Source organism: Hipposideros armiger, unplaced genomic scaffold (genome assembly GCF_001890085.2).
Source record: "Hipposideros armiger isolate ML-2016 unplaced genomic scaffold, ASM189008v1 scaffold_107, whole genome shotgun sequence".
Lineage (NCBI taxonomy): Eukaryota > Metazoa > Chordata > Mammalia > Chiroptera > Hipposideridae > Hipposideros > Hipposideros armiger.
Genome location: NW_017731457.1, coordinates 2,247,960 through 2,262,199, shown reverse-complemented (window position 1 = coordinate 2,262,199; position 14,240 = coordinate 2,247,960). Strand labels below are relative to the sequence as shown.

The following is a 14,240-nucleotide window of genomic DNA, read 5'->3' as shown; positions in this document are numbered from 1 at the left end:
CAATGTTCCCATCCCCCCCGATTCCCCAATAAAATCTTAAAAAAAAAAAAATTGTACCATGGTTATGTCAGACATTAACATTAGGTTGTGTAAGAAGGTAGGTGGACGATACGTGAAAACTATTATTTTGCAACTCTTCTGTAAGTCTATAATTATTTCAATATAAATTCTTTTAAATGGGCAAAAAAAGATTTAAATAAGCACTTTACCAAAGAGAATATACAGATGTCAAATAAGCATCTGAAAAGATAGCCAACATCATTAGTTACTGAGGAAATGCAGATTTAAATACCAATGAGATTACCGCCACACACTCACTAGAATGGCTACAATTAAAAAGACTGAACATATCAAATGTTGACAAGGATGTGGAACACTGGAACTCTCTCACACTGATGGTGGGAATGTAAACACCGTTTTGGAAAGCAATTTGGCAATTTCTTAAAAAATTAAACATACATCTACCATACAACCCAGACATTCATTCCTAGGTGTTTACCCAAGAGAAATTAAAAGCAAATGTTCACATGAAGACTTGTATATGACTGTTCATAGCAGCTTTTTTTTTATAGTCAAAAGTTGGAAAGAATCCAAATATCCATTAGCAGATTATGGATAAATGAATTGTAAACTATCCATACACTGGACTACTTCTCAGCAATTAAAAGGAATAAACTATTGATTCATGTAATAACATACATAAATTTCAAAATAACTATTCTTAGTAGAAAAAGCCAAACAAAAAATAACAAATCCTGTATGATTCCATTTACATAAAATTCTAGAAAATGCAACTAATGTATAGTGGCAGAAAGCAGATCAGTAGTTGCCTAGGCACAGGGGTTTGGGAGGAGGTAAGAATGAATTACAAAAGGGCATGAGGAAACCTTTGGGAGTGATGAATATGTTTATTATCTTGATTGTGGTGATGGTTTCATTGTGTATATATATTTCAAAACTCATCAAATTGTATACTTTAAATATATACAGTTTAATGTATATTAATTATACCTCATTCAAACTATTAAAACATGTGTACTTGGGCTCAAGGAACCTGTAGGAATAGTGTGGTCAGCTTATATAGCCTCATACCAGATACTAAATCAGATTCAAACTAGGTGGGGGTGTGAGACAGATTTCACCAGTTATGGAGAGACAGATAATCACACTTATCCTCCTCTGGGTTTCCCAGAGATTAGGGTCCCATGTCCAGAAACTGGCATTCCTAGAAGGTGTAAAAGAAGTGGTTTCAACATTGCTGGGAGAGATGGTAAGAGCTGATGGAAGCTAGCGGAGTCTTATAGTTTATATCCTAGGGGATGGTTTCCCTTAACCCTTGGCAAAGGGTTTTGCTGTAGCAAGTGGAAGGGAACGCGCTTGAGTCTTTCTCCACCGTGTGCCTCCAAACCACAAATTCCTGATTCCTATTCTGGTTTATTCGAATAAGAACTAGGCTGATCCCTTAATCCCTATTTAAATGACCCTTGTTTACTGAAGCCATCAACTCTGGGCAAAAGGTTATAAATCACTCTCTAGCTGGATCCCGAGTATGAGGTGGGTGCAGGACTAAGAATGGGCACACAGAGGGGTAATATCATTATGAATCTTGTATGTTTTCCTTGTAGGTATATTGCTATGAGCCCCCTGTACTAGGAACCTCTCAGCCCCTTCAGATCCAGCCTCCACTCTGCTCCAGTGTCTGGGGCAGTACTGAGGTATCACCCTTGCCTCCAGCTTCCGGCCCAGTTTGGCCAGTGGGAAACAACAGTCGGAAGTCAGAGGAAGGGAGAGGTAGAGTGGGATCTCCCAGTTACTGGTTTTCTACCTAAGGCCGCTGCTCTTGTCAGGTGCCGCCTCTCCTGTGACTAGAACTCTCAACTGGTTCCAGTACAGTTGCCCCGCCTTGTCCCTTCAGGTCTGGGGACATAACAGCTTCCCACTGTTCTAATCCCTGCATGCTTCATCCTCCCTAGCTGATCCTCTTACTCCAGGTCACACCTTTGTACATGTTTCTTCTTCAGCTCTCAATTAGCCCTTCCAGGGTGCAATCCCTTTCCTGCTGCCTGTACTGTGTTATCTCCACCTGCAGCGCCGACACAAAGCCTCAAAACCTAGCTGACAGTGAGAACCTGGAGGAATGCAAGGGAGCCACTCCCAAGCCTCTAAACACAATTTAAGAAAAGGTGAAACCAATGTGCTTGCTATGCAAAGCAGTCTCAAGGCAATTCCCCTCCAACACACACAGCCACCCTTAATTAAATCCTTCCTCCTCAGAAATTCTGGCCCAACTACTGCATCCTCCCTCCCAGCATTCCCTTTGTCCCGGCCTATTCACTAGCCTCCCACACGACAGAACTTTCTCCTCTCCATCCTAGTGCAGGCCCTCATTGTCTCTCACCTACTGTTGGAGTGGCCCCCCCATCGGTTCCCTCCTTTCCCTCTGCACCGTCAAGATCCTGTCCACACAATGCCAGCACGGCAAAACACAGGTCTGAGTAAGAGCTTTCAGTGGCTCCCTCGTGCCTGCAAAGGCCCACCCACTCTTCCACTTCTCTATTGAACGTGTGGATTTTTATCAAAAGCTGTTAGTTAAAAAAAAATTAATGCCCTTCTTTACTTCGACTTTCAGAGTTTTTTTAAACTCCAAAATTTACGGAAAACTTCTCTAACATCTCTTTAGCATCTCTCGTTAAGCATCACACTTCCCTCTGCCTGTCGGTACCTTGGCTGACGTCTGAGCAGGATGGGAGGGGTGGCCAAGGATAAACAGAAGGTGTCCATAGGGGTTTCTACCAACAAATACTCCAGATGAGGGCAGGTTTGAAAGGTGCGAGAGGTTCCCACTGAGCCAGCCCAGCGCCCCCGGGCCTGCGATCATTACAAAAAGGATTGGCAGGGATTCAGGGCACCGTCAGGATGAGGGAAGAAGCCGAGGGAACTGGGTCTGGGCGGTCACCCACGGCGGCCAGGCCTGGCAGACACTGACCCATCCTGCCGGGCTTGGGGGCAGCGCTTTCAGGGCTCCGGCCTCTAGGCCAGTCCATCCCAAGCTCTCAGGTCCCCGGCCGTAGAGGAGTAAACGGTAATCCCAGACGTGCCCAGAGCCCCAGCCCTAGGCCGGACTCCAGTCTAGCGTTGACCTCCGCCCACCACGCGGGGACCTCGCAGCACCAGGGGCCGAAGGAAAGAGAGGCTCGCGGGGCAGGGGCGGGGGCTGGGAGGGGCGGTGCACTCGCGTCGGGGTAGGGGCGGGCGAGGGCAGGTCAGGGCCGCCTCCAAGCCCGCCCCGCCCCGCCCCGCCCCCGCCAAAGGCGGTAGGACCCAGTGACGGACAGGTCCCCGGGCCGGTCACGGCGCGCCTAGCGGTCCAGAGGGCCTGACCCGGCGAGGCACGCCGAGGGGCTCTGGAGGGGCGGGGGCGGGCGGGGAAGCCTCTGATGGGGCGGGGCCTCGGGAGAGTAGCAGCGCTCCCAGCCAATGGAGGCGGGAGGTGTCCCGTTAGCGCCGGATCCCAGCGGGTCGGGCGGGTCGGGCGGTGCCGTGGGGATCCCGCGGCGGCCGAGGGCCCCAGACTCAGCTTCGTGCGGCAACATGGACCGGATGGCCAGCTCCATGAAGCAGGTGCCCAACCCCCTGCCCAAGGTGCTGAGCCGGCGCGGGGTCGGCGCGGGGATGGAGGCGGCGGAGCGAGAGAGCTTCGAGCGGACTCAGGTGGGAACCAGGGGATCCCGGGGTATGCGTGGCATGGGCATCCCGGGAGACGCGGTGTGCCCAAGGGCTTTGAAGGGAGTAGGGGTCTTGCAGGCCCAGGGAATGACGGGACAAGGGGGCCGGGAGAAGGTGCGCTTGTCCTGGCGACCCGGGAAGGTCGGGGACCTGGGCATCCCAGCTGGCCTGGGGGAAAAGGGCAGGTTGTCTCCGAGGAGCTGGCATGATCTGTGCTGCGCGGCCGAGGGGAGCCGGTCCCGGTGGGGCAGAGCAGGGGTCACAGGGGCGGTGACTGGGGGAAGAACCGAAAAGGGGCTGAATGGAAGGAGTGCTCCTAGGCAGGGGTAGCGCACTGGGGAGCCACTTGGAGACCCAAGTGTGGCGGCGGAGACTAGGGAGCTGGGTTGGGGGTATGAAGGATGGGGAGTCCTTTCCACCTCTTGCGATCGCTTCTTAGTTGCACTGACATACCCCCCACCCCTAGTACCCTCTTCCTGGTGCCTCTTTCTTGGCTCACACCAGCCCCAGCTGTCGGCTCTTGGAAGCCTGGCCAAAGGGGTCTGAACGGTGAGAAAGAATGTAGGAAATGCGAAGTGTGGCCGAGCTTGGAAAATGACTGGGGGCTGGAGGAGGGAGGCGGCCAGGGGCAGGAATGGGGGCATTTGGCCTGACAGCCTAATGCTGGTAGGATGAGCTGCCCAGTGGTGCCCAGAGCCCTGACTTGGGGTTTTGGTTTCAGCCCCCAAGATGTGCCTGACAGCTAATAGGCAGACTGCCCAATTTGTCCAGCCTGACCAAGGCTGGGGGCCAAAATTCCTCTGTGTCATAAAAAAAAAGGCACAATCCATTTTTACCTCGGTTTTAATGCCTGGTGAATTGATTTGACTGAATCACACTGACATGTTTATGGTGTTCATCAGCTCGTTTGTATGCAAAAATCCATTTCAAAGGGTGCAGTACTTCTTTTAATCCCAGTGCCAAAGTTGTATGGGCAGATTGGATCTTCACTCTTGTTTTCAGAGTGAAAGCTTTGAAGATTCAGCAGAGCCTCCACTGCCAGAGGCTGGTTCCCTTGCTCTGTTCTGCTTTTCTCCCCAAACTTTTAGATAGGAAAGATTTTGAGGACCTGACTGAGTGTTCTATATAGGGAATCTTGCAAAGCATAAAGGTTTTCACCCCCAGGGACTTCATCCTTTCCTCTTTTCAGCCATGTCTGGCCCCGAAAGGTGATGTAAAGTAGAGAGCGTCCCCTCCCTGGGCCAATCCTGCCCTAGGCAGGATGGGAGAGATGGCCATTCACTTCTGCCTCCCAGAGCCCAGCAGGGCATGGGGCTCATTCTCTGGCTTTGTGGACCAGACTGCTGAAAAGAAGAAAGCTTTCCGCCTGCAGTGGGTGTGACTGCCTCCACTAGCTGTCCTGTCGGTCACGTGTGGCTTCTTGCTCCAGGAAACAGTGTGAATATTCTTCTTTTTTTTTAAATGGAAAAATAAAACAAATAGGCGGTATTTTATGATAATTCTTTCCCTCTATAGTCTCAAATAAGTAAAAACTGGAGCAATAGAGAAATATAGTAAAACTTTGACCCATTATAGTGATGGAAATTAGGTTTGTGAAAGTTTCCAGCTATGACAGGCAGTCCCCTTCTGATCCAGGGACAACCCAACAAGGAGAGTCTAGATTTTTTTGCAGAACACTTGTAATTGGCTAAATTTGACCTAGCATTTGGGGGGGGGGTTGTGTGGGAATGAGGAGTAGACTGGAGCAGGAAAAGAGAGTTTTTTGTTGTTGAAGTTATTAGGGAGGTAGGAGAGAAAAGAAGAGAACAATCCAAAATCTTAGCATTGGTCAATCTGCAAAAACACTTACTTAGTTTAATGACTACCTATCAAATATATTATGATATATAAAAATAACTTAGAAAAAAATGTTTAATGAGTTAAGAGACCATGAGAATCAGCCAAGGTATAGTGATAATTGTAACTAATTAGTGTTTAGAACTATTCTAAGTACTTTATTGTATTACCTTCTTTAATCTCAACAAGGACCTATGAGGTGGGTATCAGCCACATTTCCCAGGAGAAAATTGATGCACAGAGAGGTTAAGTAACCGGCCCAAGGCCACACAACTAAAAGTGGTCCCAATCTTTAAGCATTACCTTGTGTTGCCTCTGAGTACTGGGCAGGGCACTAGCATTGGATCTGGAAGAGGTTCGAGTTTTGTGGCTGGGCACACGGATAGGCTACGTGGCCTCAGGCCAGTTGTCTAACCTTTTTAAGCCATGGTTTCCTTATTGTAGAAGATAATACTTACCTCGCAGGTTTATTGTGGGGATTAAATGAAATAGTATGCGTGAAGGCATTTTGTAAATTGTGGAGCACTATTTCAGTGATTATTGCTATAATCTGACTAGGGAGATGAGACACAAAGCACAGTAGATAATCATGCAGGCTGTGATTAACTCCTCCGTAGAGGGATGAAAGTGTTACTAGGTAATGCAACAATTACCAAGAGTGCGTGCATAAAGTACAGGTTGTGGGGGTAGGAAGGGGTAGGGAGCCCTCATCGAGGACTGAACCCCTTTCAGCATGCGTTAGCGCATGCTGGGTGGAGGGGAGGGAATGGGGCATTCCAGGGATGGGGACTAGTATAAGGAAACATCTAGAGGTGAAATTGGCTGAGGTGGCGACAGGAACAGAACTGGCCACTCCCACCTGCAACCTTGTACCATTTTTCAGTGTTGCCCTTAGTAAACTATGAGCTTCTGAGGGCAGGACTGTGTCTTGTTCTTGCCTGTGTCCTCAGATGCCTGAGGCTTGTGTTAGGGATAGGCTGGCTGTAGTCGAGGGTAGGAAGTGACTGGTTAGCTCGCAAGGGAAGCCCTGGCCTAGGTGGGTTACTCAGCCCTGGGCTACAGGGCACATCTGTAGATACTTGATGTTTTTCCCAGTTTCTCCCTGGTCCAGCTTTGCCCGCCACACTATCAGTCAGGAGCCTGCCCCATGTCCATCAGAGGACTCTGATTCCTCTGCCTTCCTTTTGGTCAGGCCAGTGTCCTGGCTGCCTGTGCCATCAGACTAGCCTCGTTTCCGCACTTCTACCAGCGTCTTCCAGGAAGCCTTCGGTCCTCAACTCTCCTGGCATCATCCTCATACTTCACATGGCCACTGTCCCTGCCAGAGTGGGGACCCCAGACCTCCCTGCCACAGCCTCTGTCTCCAACTAGACCCTGGTACGTCCCCTATCCAGCCCATCACAAGCAACCTTCAGGCTCTAGGGAAATTAAAAGTTGTTCTTGCCCTTCAAATAGCTGCTGTGATAATGATCCCTTGCCTGGAACACCTCACAGTTTATAAAGAATGTTTTAGCCATCGTTGAGGCTACATGGTGGTTAGGTGTTGTCTCTGTCACCTTATGGGTGAGAGCTTGGTAACTTACCCAGGGCCACCTTTGGTGAATGAAAGAGTCGGGATTCAAACCCAGGACTCCAGTTTCTAGGTCTCAGTCCCCCTCCATCATTCTGTCCTCACACTGCCAATTCCAGAGGGTGATTCTGGAATGAACCAGGAGGGCTGCCACTCACAGACAAACCAAATACCCTGTCTGTATTTACTTAGCTGGAGAATGATTTTCTCTATAGTTTGTGTAATTTTTCAACATCCATTTAGTGAGCACACACCGTGGAGGGGACACAGAGATGAGTGAGATAAACAGACCAGCCCCAGGGGAGCTCATGAGTCAGCAGGGAGGTGGACCAGCCACTGCGGGGCTCTCTTCATGGAGTACAGAGGACCTGCAGTACCAGCCTCCTCTGAGCCTGAACCTTTACCAGTGCAGGACCTGCTGAATCAGAGCATTCATTTTCAACGAGAGCCCTGGGTGGTCGTGTGCACGCAGAAGTCTGAGCTGCTCTGCTCTTTGGCAGGTGGCTACAGGGATCAGAGGAGAGGCCAGGGCTCTGGAAACACAGAGGAACCCTTAGAGAGTCACAGTGTCTGTGGGTGGAGCCCAGCATAGAGTTCAGGATCCTAATGAATCATGCGTTTGGAAGAGCCCAGAGATTTGGATTCTAGAGAGGAAGAGACAGAAATAAATACTTCTTGAGGGCACACTGGGTACTAGAACATATTATGTGATTTAGATCCATTATCCTATTTAATAGCTCAGGCTCAGAGAAGCCAAGTGACTTGTCCAAAGTCACACAGCGAGTAAAGAGAGAAGCCAGGGCTTCAAAATCAGATGGCCAAGTCCTCTTCTCCATGTTTAAGTCAGGGAGTGTTTCTGCCACCTTGCTCATGATGTTTGGCAGATGCTTAGCCTACAGTTCGCCAGCCGAAACATTTTAGGGTTGGGCTAGAGGGATCAGTGGTTCTCAACCCTGGCTGCACAGGAATGGCTGCTTTCATAAAAGGTGTCCGTCCTATTCCCTCCTCGCTCCCTTAGTTGGCATTGGAAACATAGAAAGGACACTAAGAACGTGGTTTGTCCTCCTCTGGTTTCCTCCCACTGATACTAATGATAATAGCCAGTATTAACCGCACTTACTGTGTTCCAGCGGTGAAAGCCTTACAGGAGACACCCCTTTCAATTCTTGCCACAAATTTATGAATTATAATCTTAAGTTTACAGACAAGGACATTGAGGCTTAGAGGGGTTCGTAACTAGCTCAAGGTTCTGAAGTTAAGTGACAGAACTGGGACTCAGACCCAGGAAAACCTGTCCCAGAGCCTGGCCTTATACGATTGCTATTCCTTTGCCACTGCCTGGCTCTCTCTGGCTCTCTGCCTCCTTCCTCCCACTTGCGGTTGGGGACCTCAAGGCACTGTCCTCACCCCACTTTTATCTCCTGTCCGCTTCCTGTGACCTCACCTCCATCTGCTGGTTCCTGTTCTCACCTCCATGACGCCAACTCCCCACATCTACCTCCTGACTTCTCAGCCTTAGTGACCACTTCCCTTTGCCTTCAGATAAACCACACATGCCCCAAACTCACCGTGGGCCTCCCCAGCCTCTGCATTCCCCTGTCTGATCTCCACCTGTCCCCATCAACTCCTTGGCACCAGTTAGTTCTGAGACCTCCTCCCCTCTCACCCTCACAGCCACCTTCTGTTTTGTGACATTTCTCGTTTCTATCCTTATTACCTCTTGTCTGCATTGTTGTGATCTTATCCTCCCTGTCCCCAAAATGGCCTGGTGCCAGATGGATTGTCTCTAAAGCCCTACACTGCTTCCATAATTCCCTTTTTTCAAGAACCTTTACTGGCTTCCCAGAGACCCTGCATGATGTGGGTACCATCAGGATCCCTAGTCCCTATCCTTTTCAGGCCTTAACTTACACTGCCTCCCTCCACTAGACAGCCCCCCTAGGCTGGTTCCTGCTAGATCGTGTGTTCAGGTGAGCAGAGGCCCTTGGCTACTATATGTTTCTCCCATTCATCTAAGCAAGCTCACGTCTTGGCTTCCCTTCCAGATTGTAAGCTCTTGGGAGCAGGGCCTGGGTCTCAGGGCCTTGTGTGAGGCAGATGCCGAGGCCTGTTGGCCAAACGTGTGAACATAAGGCAGTCAGTGGCTCTACAGGGGGCCTGGGTCCTGAGGCAGGCTCCCTCTTGCAGAGTGCTTTTCCTTTGCACATTTTGGAGATTCTCCCTCTGTCTCCTTTGATTTCTCCAGTGATTAATTCTTCTTAAGTCCCTGCCCTGTGTGTCAGGCCTGTGCAGCCAGGGTGCTATGGAAGCCCCTGCCCAGCTCCTGAGAACCCATGCAGGAGAGAGCCTGCAGAGTCTAGACACGGAATGCGAGCTCAAGGTTAATTATTTGGATTTCTGTGAAGTTGAGAACACTTTATAAGCATTCCCAAAACATGGTCTTGGCCTTCTCAGGTGGGACTTCTGCTTCGGGTGGGACCTTTCTGAGCTAGAAGATACTTCCAGGAAGGGAGAGTGACTGGCCTCGTGTCCCAGGGCCCTGGGCGTGGCTAATGGCAGTGGCCATGTGCAGGTCCTGGAGTTTGCAGCAGGGCTTAAGGGATGCTGGGATGGGTGCAGAGTAATATCAGAGCCCTCCCTGAAGAGAAAATCTGGCTCTGCTACTGAATTTCTCATTTTAAAATGAGGAGGATAGAAATATTTCTGAGGGTTCTTCCAGCTCTCCAATATTTTAGCTTATAAAACTCCTGTCAACAGGCTTTCCCACGATGGAATAGGACAGGCATTTCCTCTGAGCTCTCAGCTGCTCTCTTGAAAAGTTTCCAGATGCCCCCTGTGTGTGGAATGGGGCCCAGGTACTGGCCATGTGGGACTCAGGGTAGGATGCTGCTGCCTCTCAGGAAGGGATGGGGTTTGGCCGTGTGGCCCAGGAGAGCAGACTCCTAGCCCCACTTGGGCACTAGAAGGGTTCCTTGCCTGTGAGGCACTGATGAAGGTGAGTTTATGCTCCCCACCCACTGGCGCACTTATTCCACTACCTCGGAGGAAGTGTGGAAGAGACCTGGGCGGGGCACAGGGCACAGCCTGGTGCAGAGGGCCTGGGGCCAGTGCTTCGCCAGCATCCAGAGGATTGATGGCTTGGAGAGATGCCCACCTAGGAAAGGGAACTTGTCAGCCCCACCTCTTGGCAGGGTGGGGGCTGCTTCCTGTTTTCCTGCTCAGACAGGCAGGGAGGAGCCCAGCTCCCAGCTGTGGGCAGTACCATCTGACACAGCATGCAGAGCAGGATTGTGGTGGAAGGTGTCCTCTGGCTCAGACAGCAGAAGAGAGAACGGGGATTTTCTTGGATCTGAGAGGTTGCTGCTGTCACCTCCGCTGTTAGTGCCGTGGGACAGCTCAAGAAGCTAGTGTGGCCGATGGCTTCTCATTTAACAACAGCTAACACTGTTTGTAGTTTATCAAGCACATTTACACAACCTCTTGTTAGCCGCAGAACAACCATGCAGTGGGTGATTGTGGTCAGTTTTCAAGTGTGGACACTGGGGCTCAGAGAGCTGAAGTGACTTGCCTTAAGAGCCCTTGGGAAGGAGCTGACCTGGTGGGTCTGATCTCAGGTTGTATATGTTCCTTTCCTCATTTCCCTGTAAAGCTGAAACCTGCCTGGGGCTGCGAACTTAGATGAGGTACAGAGATTTTATTTTTCTTTTCCTAAGTTTTTTCCAATTGACTTATTTGGACATTTGAAATTCAAGAAAAGGACAACCTAATGGAAAAATAGGCAGGATGATATTCACAAAAGGGGATAAACACATGGCCACATATGAAAAGGTGTGCAACGTCATCAGTAGTCAGGGAAATGCAAATTAAAATTACAATGAGATATCACTGGATACCCATCAGGATGGCTGAAATAAAAATGAAAAAGAGCCTGAGAGTGTCAAGCAAGGCTGTGAAACATGAAAACACTCAGGCACTGCTGACGGGCTGTACACCAGTCCAGCTGCATTGGAAAAAGTCTGGTAGTATCCATCAATTGAAGATAGGCCCACTCAGTAACCCAGACATTCCACTGCTAGCTGTATGCACAATAGCATGCGTACGTATGCACCGAGAAGAATATTCATAATCATATTTTGGAATAGCCCCAAACTGGAAACGATCCAAAAGTCCATTGACAAGAGGTGGATAAATAAATTGTGATCTAGTCTCTCACTGGGATACTATACAACAATGGAAATGAATAAACTGTAGTTACATTCAACAAGATGGATGAATCTTATAAAAAAGGCAGATCCAAAAGGACACCTTCTGGTTGCTTCCATTTATATCAGGTTTAAAAAATTGGCAAAGCTAAACCACTATTAAGGGGTGCTGCTTAGATGGCAAAACTGGAAAGAGTAAAGGGAATGATTACCATAAAGGTCCAGGTAAAGATTATCCCTGGGTACAGGGGAGTTAGTGATTGGGAGGGTGTGCAAGGCAAGCTGCTGAGATCCTGAAGTCCGTCTGTTATTGGCCTGGGTGGCGGTTTATGAGAATTCATTAAACTGTACATTTTTGTTTTGTGCAGTTTTCTCTATTATATTTCAAAATGCATAAGGTTAAAAGACCCCCTCCCCCACCCCCAGCAAGTAGAAGACGGTGTCTTGAGGAGGCTAAGAACCTACCACTTACATATTTGAGGCCTCTCTCAAATACAGCCTTCCCCCGTGAAAACACTTGTGATGCTGTCCTAGAACTGGAAAGCTTTTGATTTGTGAATCATGCATGTACAAGCGTCTTCTAAGCACTGCTGGAACATGTAGCCGTGAAGCTGAGGCCTGTCATTAGCCCACACTTAGCATGTTGCCCTCGGCTTCCATTCATTTGTCTACCTTCATTAGTGGCAGATGGGCCCTAAATTCCTCACTCAGCTTTTCACCAGTTGCCCCAGCATCTAGCAGAGGACTTTACACCAGCTAAGGCTCAGGATGTCTGTGAAATACAAAATAAATTAGGTGGTGCAAAGCTCTCAAAGGCAAGACTGAGAAGAAAGTGTGTCTCCAGAAGCACATTTGAATAAAACCAAAGACCTGGGTGGTGGACTGTTGGAACACAACCTCGGGCTTAGCACATGTTACAAAGATTTAGATCAAGTCATGCATGACGGAGCCATGATGAACCACTATGAGAATCTGGGAGCTTGGGGAATGTCACCTGGGAACATGGCAGAAACGATGACCTTCTGACAGTGGTTCTTTGAGGTCCCTGGCTGCGTGGTCCCTGGGGCCAGCCCATGATGCAGTTGCTGTGTGTGTTATTATGTCTTATTCCTCTGTTATGTGTCCCCTCTCTCCTATTAAGCTGGAAACAAATGCCTTCTCTGTTTGGTTTTTCTTGGATATGTGTTGACTGATGCTGTTCTTCCATCCCATTTTCCATAATCCTTCAGAAAGAGATACACAAGCATGAGCTATGTGGTTTCTTCTCTGAGCAAGGTCCAGGTCAACTTCCCTTGGAGTAAGATCAGCAAGGGCTCCACCTCTCTGGGCTTGGCACTTGGTAGGAATTCAAAAAATCTATGTCGAGTGCCTTATTCATCTTATAACCTCAGATTCCTAGGTCAGTGTCTGGCCCCCGAGTGACTTTGATAATGGTTTGTGGAATGAAGGATAAAGTATTTTGAATAAAGAACTGAATGGCATCGGCCACTTCTTTTGCTCCAAGTTCTGAACTCTGAACCTTGATGAGCTAACTGTGAATTTGGGTTCACATGAGCACAGTTAGAGCCACTAAGAGGAATCAGCTCTCTGACATAACTATGGGCGGTTCTCTGCAGACTTCCTATTGAATGTCAACTCCCTGACTCATGCTTGGAAGGGACTTGAGATCTTCTATTTCCTTTAAGATCCTCATTCCAGGATGGGACCTGCCTGTATAGTCTAGGCCCAGTACTGCCAATAAGAAAAACCCAACACACCTAAACCTGAACTCTATCTCCTGCCTCAAACTTGATCATTCCCCTTTGTTCTCAGATTTTGAGAATCTCAGTTTCTAAACAAACCATCCCAGGCCATTTCAGCTGAAGTTCTCCCAGTCATCCTTGACACCCCTCTGGCCTGTACCCCTGCAGCTCGTCACGGAGTCCTGTTGTTAATGCCTCCTTGATTACTTGCCGTCTTGCTCCCACTTTTCTGCTCACCACTGCCTCTGCCTCAGTCCAGGCCTTCATCTCTAGTCTGAACTATTGATTGCATGGCCCAGCTGGCCTTCCTGCCCTCCAGCCTCTACCCTCATGAGATCTACCCTCTCCTTGGCTGTCAGAGTTCTGTTTTAAAAGGCACAACTGCTTATATGACTCCATGTTTTAAAAACCTCTGTTTGTGATGCATTACTCTAAGCCGAAACCCAAGCTCGTTGGCATGACACTGAGCCAAACTTTACCAGCCTTAATGTCCTGGTACTCCCCTCCCTGGAGCCCAGCCTTACCAAGCCCTTGGCGCTGTCCCTGCACAGCACCATTCTTCACTCCTCTGTGTTTATCCAGGTGGTGCCATTCCTTTCTGCCTAGAAGGCCTCGTTCACTTCATCCACCTCCCAAACTCTTCATCCTTTGAGTCCCACCTCTAATGGCCCCTCTGGGAAGTTTCCCCCTACTCTTCCAGGCAGATTAATTTGATGGTATTTCTGTGTTAAAGTGTTTCTCTGGGTATCTGTCCCATACTAGACTTTGAGCTTCCCTGTAGCTTAGCCTTTTTTGTAGGCCTCCCCACCCCAAGAACAGTGCCCACAACCCAGTAGGACCTCAAGAAATGTTAGCTGAATGAGCGAATGATGCTCATTCAGCAAGGACCTGATTGCATTGATTGTTGCTGTAACAGAAAATGGAATAGGCCCTGTTCCTTCTCGAAGGCAGGTGGCCAACACTGAGGTGAATGTTTTGATTTGTGTCACAGTGGACTGAGAGACAAGTTTTGGCAACACTGGTAGGACAAAGGTGAGTGTGTTTTAGAAGTGGAGAATTCAGTGGGAGGGACATATTTACAGAGAGAGGCTTCCGTGTCCAGTCATGGGACATCCAAAGCCAGTGGACTGGGAGCCAGTAGTCCTGCTCTGTGTTCACAGGTGG

General features: G+C 49.0%; 1 protein-coding gene across 2 annotated transcripts in view; it reads left to right on the top strand.

Annotated features, from left to right (window-relative positions):
- Positions 1-3,507: 3,507 nt before the first annotated feature.
- Positions 3,508-14,240, top strand: part of HIP1 (huntingtin interacting protein 1) — a 153,676-nt gene continuing 142,943 nt past the window's right edge. For both annotated transcript variants that reach the window (XM_019646862.1, XM_019646861.1), the window contains exon 1: positions 3,508-3,711. In XM_019646862.1, coding sequence (XP_019502407.1) covers positions 3,592-3,711 — 120 coding nt within the window. In that variant the 5' untranslated portion in view covers positions 3,508-3,591. The remainder of the gene's footprint in view (positions 3,712-14,240) is intronic.